At 39.7% G+C, this 14,652-nt stretch overlaps 1 protein-coding gene across 3 annotated transcripts in view; it reads left to right on the top strand.

The window, feature by feature from the left end:
- sox13 (SRY-box transcription factor 13) overlaps window positions 1-14,652 on the top strand; it is a gene marked incomplete at its 3' end in the record, with an annotated part of 68,100 nt that overhangs the window by 46,189 nt on the left and 7,259 nt on the right. For all 3 annotated transcript variants that reach the window (XM_083939781.1, XM_083939779.1, XM_083939780.1), the window contains exons 8-10: window positions 4,007-4,083; window positions 4,884-5,049; window positions 13,383-13,504. In XM_083939781.1, the coding sequence (XP_083795907.1) occupies window positions 4,007-4,083; window positions 4,884-5,049; window positions 13,383-13,504 (365 nt within the window). The remainder of the gene's footprint in view (window positions 1-4,006; window positions 4,084-4,883; window positions 5,050-13,382; window positions 13,505-14,652) is intronic.

Here is a 14,652-nt window from a genome sequence, read left to right as displayed (position 1 = left end):
CCGCTACATCTGTGTGGTCTGACTGCAGTTCACACACCGGCTCCCACACTTCATCAGAAGAACTCCAGCATCAACACTTTCAACCTCCATCCAATCCCTACTTCTGCCCCATCCATTTCAAAACAAAAGCACCTGAAACTTGCCCTCCTCAACACAAGATCCCTCAACAATAAAAGTCTTGCTCCAAACAAATTTATCACTAACAACCAATATGACCTGCTCTGCCTTACTGAAACCTGGCAAAAACCTCTGGATTACTTTTCACTCAACCAAACTACCCCTACTTGATACTCATACCTGTACAACCCACACTCTGAGGGCAGAGGAGGGGATATTGCTGCTTTCTACTGGGGGAGGCTGCATGACCTCCAAACCCACCCACTCTCCATCCCTGCTGCTCCTTCCTCTGAACACCTGTCATTTAAACTATCCGGCCCTACGCCTCTCATCATTTCTATCATCTACCGTCCCCCCAAACCCAACTCATGATGAGTTGGGTTTGGGGGGACGATCTCTCAGAATTCATCACTGCATTGTTATCTATCTTTTACGTGTATCACTCCCATTCTCCATGAACTTCACTGGCTTCCCATACAACAATGTCTCAACTTCAAGATCCTCCTCACACATACAAAGCCCTCAACAACCTTGCACCTTCATACCTGACTGATCTTCTCCATTGCCACTCCCCCACTTGCTGTTTCTGCTCTGCTGACGCCAACCATCTCAACCCCATCACCCAAACCAAATATCGCACCCTGGGGGACCGAGCCTTTGCCATCGCTGCCCCTACCCTCTGGAACTCCCTGCCCCTCGTCATCCGGGTACTCAGAAACACTCCTGTCATTCAAGAATCAGCTTAAATCCCATCTCTTCAGGATCACCTACAACAACAATGTTCCTGAAATTTCCAGTTATTCATTTTCACAACAATTACAAGAAGCAGGCTAAAAATCATTAAAAACATATTAAAAAAAGAAAATCACCAAGTAAAAGCAAAATGAGAAGGCTGAATATAAACAATATAAAATATAAATAAAGCCATATATATAAATGTATGTAATGAATATGAGAAGTAATAAAGATATACACACAGAGGTGTAAACAGCTTCTATAAAGAGTCAGTCAGTGTATAAGGTAAAGTGACAAACAATTTGTGTACTGTGAAAACATGAATTCCATTGTATTATGTTGATAAAAGTGCTCTTGGCCACTCGTAAAATGTTCTTTTGCCTCTTAAGAGCAAAACTGAGAAAACATTAGTGAATCAGTGAGTACTAGCGAAATAGAAACAAATCAAAGATACACTCCAAAATAAAAGAAAATGTGTTACGGCCTCTCCGGGAACCATCACCGTATCCTGGTGGAGAGGTTTGTGTGTCCCTGTGAACCTGAGGGCTGTGTTGTCTGGAGCCTAGTGCTCCTGGTAGGGTCTCCCATGGCAAAGTGGTCTCAGGCGAGGGGCCGGACTAAGAATGGTTCACAAAGACTCAAGGACAAACAAGGAAGAGGAAGAGAGACCCTGCCCGGAGGAAGCCCTGGGCCCCCGTCTGGAGCCAGGCCCAGACGGAGGGCTCGCTGGTGAGCGCCTGGTGGCCGGGTTTGCCACGGAGCCCGGCCGGGCACAGCCCGAAAAAGTGACGTGGCACCTCCTTCCTGTCCATCCTGTGGGCCCACCACTCGCAGGAGGAACCACTTGGGTCGGGTGCGCTGCTGCACGGGTGGCAGTGAAGGTGAGGGGCCTCGACGGACCAGACACGGGCAGCAGAAGCTGGCTCTTGGGACGTGGAATGTCACCTCTCTGTCTGGGAAGGAGCCGGAGCTTGTGCGGGAGGTGGAGCGCTACCAGTTAGATCTGGTGGGGCTTACCTCCACACACAGTCTCGGTTCTGGAACCGTACTCCTGGATAGGGGTTGGACCCTATTCTTCTCTGGAGTTGCCCAGGGTGTGAGGCGCCGGGCGGGTGTGGGGATACTCACAAACCCCCGGCTGAGCGCCGCGTGTTGGAGTTCACCCCGGTGGACGAGAGGGTCGCCTCCTTACGCCTGCGGTTGGTAGGGGGGAAAACTCTGACTGTTGTTTGTGCATATGCACCAAACAGCAGTTCAGAGTATTCAGCCTTCTTGGAGACCCTGAATGGAGTCCTGCATGGGGCTCCGGTAAGGGACTCCATAGTTCTGCTGGGAGACTTCAACGCCCACGTGGGCAATGATGGAGACACCTGTAGAGGCGTGATTGGGAGGAACGGCCTCCCTGATCTAAATCTGAGTGGTCGTCAGTTATTTGACTTCTGTGCTAGTCATGGATTATCTATAACTTACACCATGTTCGAACATAAGGATGCTCATAAGTGTACGTGGTACCAGAGCACCCTAGGCCAAAGGTCGATGATCGATTCTCTAAATGTATCATCTCATCTGAGGCCGTATGTTTTGGACACTTGAGTGAAGAGAGGGGCAGAGCTGTCAACTGATCCCCATCTGGTGATGAGTTGGATCAGAGGACGGGGGAAGATTCTGGACAGACCAGGTAAACCCAAACGAGTAGTGCGGGTGAACTGGGAACGTCTGGAGGAGGCCCCTGTCCGAGAGATCTTCAACTCACACCTCCGGCGGAGCTTTTCTGGCATCCCTGTGGAGGTTGGGGGCATTGAATCATTGAATCTGAGGTGTTAGGGTGAGAAGTTCAGCCATCCGTGAGGAACTCGGAGTAGAGCCGCTGCTGCTTTGCGTTGAAAGGAGTCAGTTGAGGTGGTTCGGGCATCTAGTAAGGATGCCCCCTGGGCGCCTCCCTAGGGAGGTGTTCCGGGCACGTCCAGCTGGGAGGAGGCCTCGGGGAAGACCCAGGACTAGGTGGAGAGATTATATCTCCACGCTGGCCTGGAAAGCCTTGGGATCCCCCAGTTAGAGCTGGTTAATGGGGCCCGGGAAAGAGAAGTTTGGGGTCCCCTGCTAAAGCTGCTGCCCCCGCGACCCGACCCCGGATAAGCGGACGAAGATGAGATGAGATGAGATGAGTGTTACGGTATTGTTTCCTACATGAGCCCCATTTTCGAATGTAAGAGAACTAACATAATTGTTGTTCAAATGTAACACAACCCAAGCCTTATCCTAAACCGCATTGTAGAATTATTCCATTCATTTCAGTCAGCCTCACCTGGGAGACAAGCTAATGCAAGACCCCTTTGTTGTTTGTAACTCCAGTCAGAAAACCGCCTTATTGGCCATATTGTTCATGCGTAAAACTACAGATTTTCAAGGGACTGATGTGAGTCATCCGGCGGACACAGCTCATCTGCATGCTGTGGGCGCTGCAGTGACAGTTGAAAATCTGCAGTTTCCCTTAAATAACCTTGCTTACATTAGCTTTGTTAGCAAGGTGAAACCTAAGGCTGAACAAGATATTTCTTGGTGATGTTACAATGAACTTTGATGAAGCAAAAACACACTGTGAGATGGTCAGAGTCATACAAATTTATATTCTGATAACATCCCAAACACAAGTTTGCTGTTATTGTATTGTACACAGTGATGTGCATATGCATTACTAAGCCTCTGTCCTGATGCTAGCACAGGACCATAATTTACTTAATGAACATTATTCCGTATTGAAGAGGACTTGAAACAAGCGACTAAGACCATGAACTTATTAGGGAAATGTTTACTGAGGTAATTAATCAAGTAGTACATCAATTTTCTCATTGATTTTTATACAGGCAGCCTACCTTTGCAGCCCTGCTGACATTGGAAAGAATGCAGGTTTAAGACTCTGGGTTCACTTTTCAGATGTGGTTGTATGGTTGTACAAAAGGTCAAAATACACTAAATGAAAGTATTCTGTAGTGGATAAATTATGAGAGCAGGTGGGTCACTGACATTTCAGTTAACAGTGTGCTGCCTTTACAGTTACGTACCGTTAGTCACCAACCTCCAGCCAAATCAGAGTAACCACACAGGTATTTGAGTGTTCATGTTTTTCATACCTGATACTTTCCACCTTCCACAGCTGTGGACTATCCCATGCAGTTGCTGCCCAACCCTCACCCCACCCCTGTCAAGAGGAGCAGTGGTTCCTACCGACAGGTACAATATTTTACTACAGTAAATGTGTTGTGTGTTGTTCATCGCAATGGAACAAACTCATTCCCAAATCTTTTAAATACAAACATTTCTAATCTAAATTATACAGTATAAATTCAACAGTAACTTATACCAGTGTGTTCATTTGGTGCACATTGTGTGTATCTACTGTATACTCTGTGTGTGTGTGTGTGTGTGTGTGTGTGTGTGTGTGTGTGTGTGTGTGTGTGTGTGTGTGTGTGTGTGTGTGTGTGTGTGTGTGTGTGTGTGTGTGTGTGTGTGTGTGTGTGTGTGTGTGTGTGTGTGTGTGTGTGTGTGTGTGTTTTAAGGGATGTTAAAGCAAGTGGTTAGGATTAAACATAATGTACTTTTCTGGTATTTGGAGGCTGAAAAAGCTTTTGGAGTACACCACACCCTCTTTTCAAAGGGTTTTGTGTATGTGTGTGTGTGTGTGTGTGTGTGTGTGTGTGTGTGTGTGTGTGTGTGTGTGTGTGTATGTGTGTGTGTGTGTGTGTGTGTGTGTGTGTGTGTGTGTGTGTGTGTGTGTGTTTGTGTGAACTGTACCAGCATGGCTGGTTCTCAAGCAGAGATAGACCAACATAGCTTAGATAAACAAAAGGGAAGAAAGGATGAGGTGAACATGAAGACAAAAGACCAGAGACGCTTCAAAGGTGTGACAGATGCGCTCTGACATGCAAAATCTGCCGTGCATAACCGGAATACATGCACAGCCTAGCCCTTTGCGGTTACGTCTGTGTGTAAGTGGCCCCACCCCTGCTCATCTGCTCTCTCTGTGTGTTTAGGAAGCCAGTCAGCCCTTGAACCTGACCTCCAAGCCAAAGGGGCTGGAGCTGGGGAAAACTCCAAGTCCACAGAGCCTGGAGCTGGGGTCGCTGGCGCTGCACAGGGCCTACAGGCCCAGAGATCTCCAGGGAGAAGTGTCACACAGCCCGCCACGATCTGCCCTCAGTGAGTTACCCTGACACTTACACTGCTGTGATAGAAAGATCAAAGATCAAAGTTGTGGTTGTAGACTGTGTTTCAGATTTATCACAGTAACAGGGTCTCATCCCATCATGAAACCTTTCTTTAAAGGTACCAATGTTTTTAAGAGTGAGTCTCCATTTGGTTTGTATCTATCTAAATCACAACAAAAATTCTACACAGAGTGGATTTGCTTTTTAAAGCAGTGACATTGTTATAGACAAATGACACTTTATCTGTTCATCATCATTGACTCAATCCCAAATTTTACATATTGTGTCTTTTAGATCTTTCCTTAAAATCATCATATATTGTAAAGAAAGCAATGTATTTTACATTTCTACTTGTATGTAACTCTATAAACAGATGAAGAAACTGAAGTTAGTATTAGTACCAATAGCCAATGTGCATTAGTAGACAAATAAGAGAGTGCAACCTACTGAAACGCAAGCTTCAAAGAAGAATAATAGTGCCACCCATGGGCAGATCATAGCCCCTTTCATACAGAGATTCCGTAACAGCGACTGAATGAAGGAGCGCCACAACACCAGCTTTCAGGTCCTTTGGTTGCCGGCAGTCCCACAGCTAAAGAGGCGTTGGGGTCTAGTGTGTATGAGTGGATCTACACCATTAATCAGCTACTCAAACCTGCCCTGAGCCACAAACTGTCAATTTTATACATTAGTATTACAACTGTCAGTAGAGAGAAGCACAGAGACGGACTGCAGCACCGCAGCACCTGCACGAGAGACAGAGACAGAGAGAGAGAGAGAGAGAGAGAGAGACAATGTTTTCTGTAAGTTATTAATAAACCAGGGTTCTAAATTAACTTTTTTGATCACCAGCCAATCAGAATTTTCACTAGCCAATTTTTTCTGGTGAGAAATTATGAGTGCCACAGTGAATGCATTTGATCCTTTTATTAACATTGTTGGCATGAAACACACATATCAAATACAAAACATACAACAAAATATACACAGAGAGTGCAAATATTTAATTTCAAGCTTGGGATCTATCGCTATCTATCTACCTTGTTCGTTTTGTTTTTTTCTTTTGCGTACATGCAGCAGTTTTGACAAAACATGACAAAATTTAATGATCAAACACAAGCGATCCACGACCCTTCATCCATTTGGCATTCAAATTTATTTTCTTCGTTTCTCTGTCGATATCCTCATCACCTGCCTCTTTCCACTTCTTGCCCGCAGGAGTCTGTCCAACAACAGCCGCATTTAGTTTAATCTGAACTGTTAACTGCCTTCTCTTTAGTTATTTAGTCTAATCTGAATTTTTGACTTTACTAACGTTAGCTAACTCCCTCCTCTTTAGTCATTTAGTTTAATCTGAACTGTCGACTTTACTTTACTAACGTCAGCTAACTCCCTCATCTTTAGTCATTTAGTCTAATCTGAATTTTTGACTTTACTAACGTTAGCTAACTCCCTCCTCTTTAGTCATTTAGTTTAATCTGAACTGTTGACTTTACTTTACTAACGTTAGCTAACTGCCTCCTCTTTAGTCATTTAGTTTAATCTAAACTTTTGACTTTACTTTACTAACGTTTGCTAACTCCCTCCTCTTTAGTCATTTAGTTTAATCTGAACTTTTGACTTTACTTTACTAACGTTAGCTAACTGCCTCCTCTTTAGTCATTCAGTTTAATCTGAATTTTTGACTTTACTAACGTTAGCTAACTCCCTCATCTTTAGTCATTTAGTTTAATCTGAACTGTTGACTTTACTTTACTAACGTTAGCTAACTCCCTCATCTTTAGTCATTTAATTTATCTGAACTGTTGACTTTACTTTACTAACGTTGGCTAACTCCCTCATCTTGAGTCATTTAGTTTAATCTGAATTTTTGACTTTTCTTTACTAACATTAGCTAACTCCCTCATTTTTAGTCATTTAGTTTAATCTGAACTTTTGACTTTACTTTACTAATGTTAGCTAACTGCCTCCTCATTAGTCATTTAGCTTAATCTGAACTCTTGACTTTACTTTACTAACGTTAGCTAACTCCCTCATCTTTAGTCATTTAGTTTAATCTGAACTTTGGCTTTACTTTACTAACATTAGCTAACTCCCTCATCTCTAGTCATTTAGTTTAATCTGAACTTTGGCTTTACTTTACTAACATTAGCTAAATCCCTCCTCTTTAGTCATTTAGTTTATCTGAACTTTTGACTTTTCATTGCTAACGTTAGCTAACTCCCTCCTCTTTAGTAATTTAGTTTAATCTGAACTTTTGACTTTACTAACATTAGCTAACTCCCTCCTCTTTGGTCATTTAGTTGAATCTGAATTTTTGACTTTACTAACGTTAGCTTACTCCCTCCTCTTTAGTCATTTAGTTTAAAATGAATTTTTGACTTTACTTTACTAACGTTAGCTAACTCCCTCCTCTTTAGTCATTTAATTTAATCTGAACGTCTGACTTTTCTAATTTTAGCTAACTCCCTCATCTCTAGTAATTTAATTTAATCTGAACGTCTGACTTTACTAACATTAGCTAACTCCCTCCTCTTTAGTCATTTAGTTTAATCTGAATTTTTGACTTTACTTTACAGCGTTAGCTAACTTCCTCCTCTTTAGTCATTTAGTTTAATCTGAACGTCTGACTTTTCTAACTTTAGCTAACTCCCTCATCTCTAGTCATTTAGTTTAATCTGAACTTTTGACTTTACTTTACTAACATTAGCTAAAGCCCTCATCTTTAGTCATTTAGTTTAATCTGAACTTTTGACTTTACTTTCCTAACGTTAGCTAACTCCCTCATCTTTAGTCATTTAGTTTAATCTGAACTTTTGACTTTTCTTTACTAACGTTAGCAAACTCCCTCATCTCTAGTCATTTAGTTTAATCTGAACTTTGGCTTTACTTTACTAACGTTAGCTAACTCCCTCATCTCTAGTCATTTAGTTTAATCTGAACTTTGACTTTACTTTACTAACGTTAGCTAACTGCCTCCTCTTTAGTCATTTAGTTTAATCTGAACTTTTGACTTTTCATTGCTAACGTTAGCTAACTCCCTCCTCTTTAGTAATTTAGTTTAATCTGAACTTTTGACTTTTCTTTACTAACATTAGCTAACTCCCTCATCTTTAGTCATTTAGTTTAATCTGAACTTTTTAATTTTCTTTACTAAAATTAGCTAACTCCCTCATCTCTAGTCATTTAGTTTAATCTGAACTTTGGCTTTACTTTACTAACGTTAGCTAACTCCCTCCTCTTTGGTCATTTAGTTGAATCTGAATTTTTTTACTTTACTAACGTTAGCTTACTCCCTCCTCTTTAGTCATTTAGTTTAATCTGAATTTTTGACTTTACTTTACTAACGTTAGCTTACTCCCTCATCTCTAGTCATTTAGTTTAATCTGAACGTCTGACTTTTCTAACATTAGCTAACTCCCTCCTCTTTAGTCATTTAGTTTAATCTGAATTTTTGACTTTACTTTACTAACGTTAGCTAACTCCCTCCTCTTTAGTCATTTAGTTTAATCTGAACGTCTGACTTTCTAACTTTAGCTAACTTCCTCATCTCTAGTCATTTAGTTTAATCTGAACTTTTGACTTTACTTTACTAACGTTAGCTAACTCCCTCATCTTTAGTCATTTAGTTTAATCTGAACTTTTGACTTTACTTTCCTAACGTTAGCTAACTCCCTCATCTTTAGTCATTTAGTTTAATCTGAACTTTTGACTTTTCTTTACTAACATTAGCTAACTCCCTCATCTCTAGTCATTTAGTTTAATCTGAACTTTGGCTTTACTTTTCCTAACGTTAGCTAACTCCCTCATCTTTAGTCATTTAGATTATCTGAACTTTTGACTGTACTTTACTAACGTTAGCTAATTCCCTCATCTTTAGTCATCTAGTTTATCTGAACTTTTGACTTTACTTTACTAACGTTAGCTAACTCCCTCCTCTTTAGTCATTTAGTTTAATCTGAATTTTTGACTTTATTTTACGAACGTTAGCTAACTCCCTCATCTTTAGTCATTTAGTTTAATCTGAACTTTTGACTTTTCTTTACTAACGTTAGCAAACTCCCTCATCTCTAGTCATTTAGTTTAATCTGAACTTTGGCTTTACTTTACTAACGTTAGCTAAAGCCCTCATCTTTAGTCATTTAGTTTAATCTGAACTTTTGACTTTACTTTCCTAACGTTAGCTAACTCCCTCATCTTTAGTCATTTAGTTTAATCTGAACTTTTGACTTTTCTTTACTAACGTTAGCAAACTCCCTCATCTCTAGTCATTTAGTTTAATCTGAACTTTGGCTTTACTTTACTAACGTTAGCTAACTCCCTCATCTCTAGTCATTTAGTTTAATCTGAACTTTGACTTTACTTTACTAACGTTAGCTAACTGCCTCCTCTTTAGTCATTTAGTTTAATCTGAACTTTTGACTTTTCATTGCTAACGTTAGCTAACTCCCTCCTCTTTAGTAATTTAGTTTAATCTGAACTTTTGACTTTTCTTTACTAACATTAGCTAACTCCCTCATCTTTAGTCATTTAGTTTAATCTGAACTTTTTAATTTTCTTTACTAAAATTAGCTAACTCCCTCATCTCTAGTCATTTAGTTTAATCTGAACTTTGGCTTTACTTTACTAACGTTAGCTAACTCCCTCCTCTTTGGTCATTTAGTTGAATCTGAATTTTTTTACTTTACTAACGTTAGCTTACTCCCTCCTCTTTAGTCATTTAGTTTAATCTGAATTTTTGACTTTACTTTACTAACGTTAGCTTACTCCCTCATCTCTAGTCATTTAGTTTAATCTGAACGTCTGACTTTTCTAACATTAGCTAACTCCCTCCTCTTTAGTCATTTAGTTTAATCTGAATTTTTGACTTTACTTTACTAACGTTAGCTAACTCCCTCCTCTTTAGTCATTTAGTTTAATCTGAACGTCTGACTTTCTAACTTTAGCTAACTTCCTCATCTCTAGTCATTTAGTTTAATCTGAACTTTTGACTTTACTTTACTAACGTTAGCTAACTCCCTCATCTTTAGTCATTTAGTTTAATCTGAACTTTTGACTTTACTTTCCTAACGTTAGCTAACTCCCTCATCTTTAGTCATTTAGTTTAATCTGAACTTTTGACTTTTCTTTACTAACATTAGCTAACTCCCTCATCTCTAGTCATTTAGTTTAATCTGAACTTTGGCTTTACTTTTCCTAACGTTAGCTAACTCCCTCATCTTTAGTCATTTAGATTATCTGAACTTTTGACTGTACTTTACTAACGTTAGCTAATTCCCTCATCTTTAGTCATCTAGTTTATCTGAACTTTTGACTTTACTTTACTAACGTTAGCTAACTCCCTCCTCTTTAGTCATTTAGTTTAATCTGAATTTTTGACTTTATTTTACGAACGTTAGCTATCTCCTTCCTCTTTAGTCATTTAGTTTATCTGAACTTTTGACTTTACTTTACTAACGTTAGCTAACTCCCTTCTCTTTAGTCATTTAGTTTAATCTGAACTTTTGACTTTACTTTACGAACGTTAGCTAACTTCCTCCTCTTTAGTCATTTAGTCTAATCTGAACTTTTTACTTTACTTTACTAACGTTAGCTAACTCCCTCCTCTTTAGTCATTTAGTTTAATCTGAACTTTTGACTTTACTTTACGAACGTTAGCTAACTTCCTCCTCTTTAGTCATTTAGTCTAATCTGAACTTTTTACTTTACTTTTCTAACTTTAGCTAACTCCCTCATCTCTAGTCATTTAGTTTAATCTGAACTTTTGACTTTACTTTACTAACGTTAGCTAACTCCCTCATCTTTAGTCATTTAGTTTAATCTGAACTTTTGACTTTACTTTCCTAACGTTAGCTAACTCCCTCATCTTTAGTCATTTAGTTTAATCTGAACTTTTGACTTTTCTTTACTAACGTTAGCTAACTCCCTCATCCTTAGTCATTTAGATTATCTGAACTTTTGACTGTACTTTACTAACGTTAGCTAATTCCCTCATCTTTAGTCATCTAGTTTATCTGAACTTTTGACTTTACTTTACTAACGTTAGCTAACTCCCTCCTCTTTAGTCATTTAGTTTAATCTGAATTTTTGACTTTACTAACGTTAGTCATCTCCCTTCACTTTGGTCATTTAGTTTAATCTGAATTTTTGACTTTACTAACGTTAGCTAACTCCCTCCTCTTTAGTCATTTAGTTTATCTGAACTTTTGACTTTACTTTACTAACGTTAGCTAACTCCCTTCTCTTTAGTCATTTAGTTTAATCTGAACTTTTGACTTTACTTTACGAACGTTAGCTAACTTCCTCCTCTTTAGTCATTTAGTCTAATCTGAACTTTTTACTTTACTTTACTAACGTTAGCTAACTCCCTCCTCTTTAGTCATTTAGTTTAATCTGAACTTTTGACTTTACTTTACGAACGTTAGCTAACTTCCTCCTCTTTAGTCATTTAGTCTAATCTGAACTTTTTACTTTACTTTTCTAACTTTAGCTAACTCCCTCATCTCTAGTCATTTAGTTTAATCTGAACTTTTGACTTTACTTTACTAACGTTAGCTAACTCCCTCATCTTTAGTCATTTAGTTCAATCTGAACTTTTGACTTTACTTTCCTAACGTTAGCTAACTCCCTCATCTCTAGTCATTTAGTTTAATCTGAACTTTGGCTTTACTTTACTAACGTTAGCTAACTCCCTCCTCTTTAGTCATCTAGTTTATCTGAACTTTTGACTTTACTTTACTAACGTTAGCTAACTCCCTCCTCTTTAGTCATTTAGTTTAATCTGAATTTTTGACTTTATTTTACTAACGTTAGCTATCTCCTTCCTCTTTAGTCATTTAGTTTATCTGAACTTTTGACTTTACTTTACTAACGTTAGCTAACTCCCTTCTCTTTAGTCATTTAGTTTAATCTGAACTTTTGACTTTACTAACGTTAGTCATCTCCCTTCACTTTGGTCATTTAGTTTAATCTGAATTTTTGACTTTACCAACGTTAGCTAACTCCCTCCTCTTTAGTCATTTAGTTTAATCTGAATTTTTGACTTTACTTTACTAACATTAGCTAACTCCCTCCTCTTCAGTCATTTAGTTTAATCTGAACTTTTGACTTTACTTTACAGCGTTAGCTAACTTCCTCCTCTTTAGTCATTTAGTCTAATCTGAACATTTTACTTTACTTTACTAATGTTAGCTTACTCCCTCATAATTAGTCATTTTGGTTAAATCTGAACTTGTGACTTTACTTTACAGTAGCTAACTCCCTCCTGTTTCAGTCTATTTTCCTGCTTCGGCTCTGTTTTCTTCCCTGTGTTTTCTGTTGGACGCTCTGTCCGTTTCCATGGGTTCTCAAGCTGGCTCCACTGCCACCTGCTCACAGCCGTATGAAACGTCATCTCGTAGCATTACGGCACAGCGTTCATGGAAAAGTACTGCCAGGGGGATAACTGACCGAGAAAAGAGCCTTGTATCGTACATCACCAGCCAAACTGGCTAGCAAGTTGTTAATAACACCCGCCAAATTAATTTTAACCCCCATTTGAGTGTCTATTCATGTCTGGGTGCCAAAGCAATCACAAGCCACCAATTTTAGGCCAGCATATTTATTGTACTCGGATAAATAAGGGTTTATCGGCTGGAAACTTTGTCCCCCCTTTCATGACATTTATGCCAGTTTTCCATTCTATGATATAGCTTGACTCTACTCACTTTTCTTTGGTTTTCCATTAGCAAAAGTTGTGGCTAGTTCTTAGTACTTTTTTGTCACATAGCTTTTTCATTTTGACAAGACATTACTGTGACCAATGGACCGATGAAATTTTGGTTGGCTAATTATTTTTTGGTCGACCGATGCTTGGTCGACAATTTGGGGGCAGTTCTAATGTGTGAAAGGGTCATATAAGACAAGGGCTCCTGGGCACAGCCATGCAACAGGCCCTGCCATCTCTCCTTCAAGACATACTTTATAGTTGTTAAACCTATTTTTTGCAGTCATTTTGCATTTCTTTGTAGCCTTCTGCTGCAAAACATCACTCAATGATGTTTTGCAGCAGAAGGCCCTGGGGGGCCCCTGACACACTGGGCCTCTGGGCCTATGCCTATTAGGCCTGTTCAGTAAACCATCTATGGTACAACCCACAGTGTTTGATTGACAGGTGATCTCAGCGCCATTCAGACACACTACAGTAATAAGAGTCTGGCAACAAAATATGAATTGGTAAAATTGAAAGCAGGAATTATGGGTTCTCACTTTAAATATGCTGAAAAAAATCAAATAGAGGAGGTTCCTCATTTTTGTTCCTTCTCTTCCTTGACCTGTGTTCTTCAGGTTTCCTCGGAGACGGTGATGTGGTCACCCAGGCCATCCATGATGCCCAGCAGCTCCTGAGGTGCCACAGCACTGGAGAGCGAAAGAGGGAAAGGAGAGAGACAGATGGCGGCGGAAAGATGGTGAGTTGTCCAAATCATACAGTCCACCCCAGGGTTCTAGTTATAATTTGATCTTTGTTGGGTTTCTAACACAACAACCACTAACCTGCACTGACTTGCAGCCAACAGCACAATAACTACATTAACCCGTAGCTCGCACATAATACAAACCATTTAACTACATCTCAACAGGATTAACTACAAAAGCCACCTGTGTCGCAAAAAACACAGGATTAACAGCACAGGGACACTCAATTTAAGCAACAGCATATTAACAAATACATCGCTCTCAACCATAAGTAAGAAGAAGAGAATAAAAAGATTAAGCCACCTGCTCGAAGGTCCTCGACAGCAGCCTTCTCTTGCCCCTATTCTTCAGTGGAGTCAGTCTACTGCTGCTCATCTGTCTGCCCCGTTCCTCTTTCCTCCTCTTCTTCATTTCATTGTCAATGCTATCACTGCTGTAGCCATCAGCTGCGTGGCACTAGCATCAACGCGATAGTAACACCATTATATTAAATAATAAATATGTTATCTTTAAACATTTTGCAGCAACAACCTCTATATTTTTCATCTCCACCGCTTCAATTTTTAATTTCTTTATTACCCATTTTATTTGTCTTTTCATTCAACTCTTTCATTTGATTATTTCCTTGATTATGACCTCTGACATTACTAGGATGGATCCACTTGAAGGGGTGGGGGGAGTTGATGACGGCTGATACCACTGCACCTGCCATATAGGCGTGGATGTAGCCTATTGACTGTCGGAACTGTGTCAGCCCTCGTCAGATGGGCTGTTTTAACATTCAGCAATACATTATACCCTATTTGTGATTAAAATAATGGCGGATGTTTTATCGACCCCACAGATTATTTTACAGCTTTCAAATCATCTCAGCTCAGACCCCTTCCTTATTAGAGCTCAGCTCCCACTGGCCCTCACATAACTGGTCCACACACACACAAAGTCAAGTATGATGAGAATTTTTATGGTACAATCTCCATTACAGAAAATATCACGGAATACAGTATTAGCCTACACAATTATTTTCAGTTACAATGAACCTTGGAGTGAAATTCCAGCCTGGGGCTTTTTTGCAAATACACTCATCAAATAAGCCATCTCAACCAAGAGGCTTCATCAGTTCATGTACGCATCTGATCAG

This window comes from Echiichthys vipera (assembly GCF_963691815.1).
Source record: "Echiichthys vipera genome assembly, chromosome: X".
Lineage (NCBI taxonomy): Eukaryota > Metazoa > Chordata > Actinopteri > Perciformes > Trachinidae > Echiichthys > Echiichthys vipera.
The sequence above is the reverse complement of the archived record's forward strand: the minus strand, read 5'-3'. Positions and strand labels throughout refer to the sequence as shown.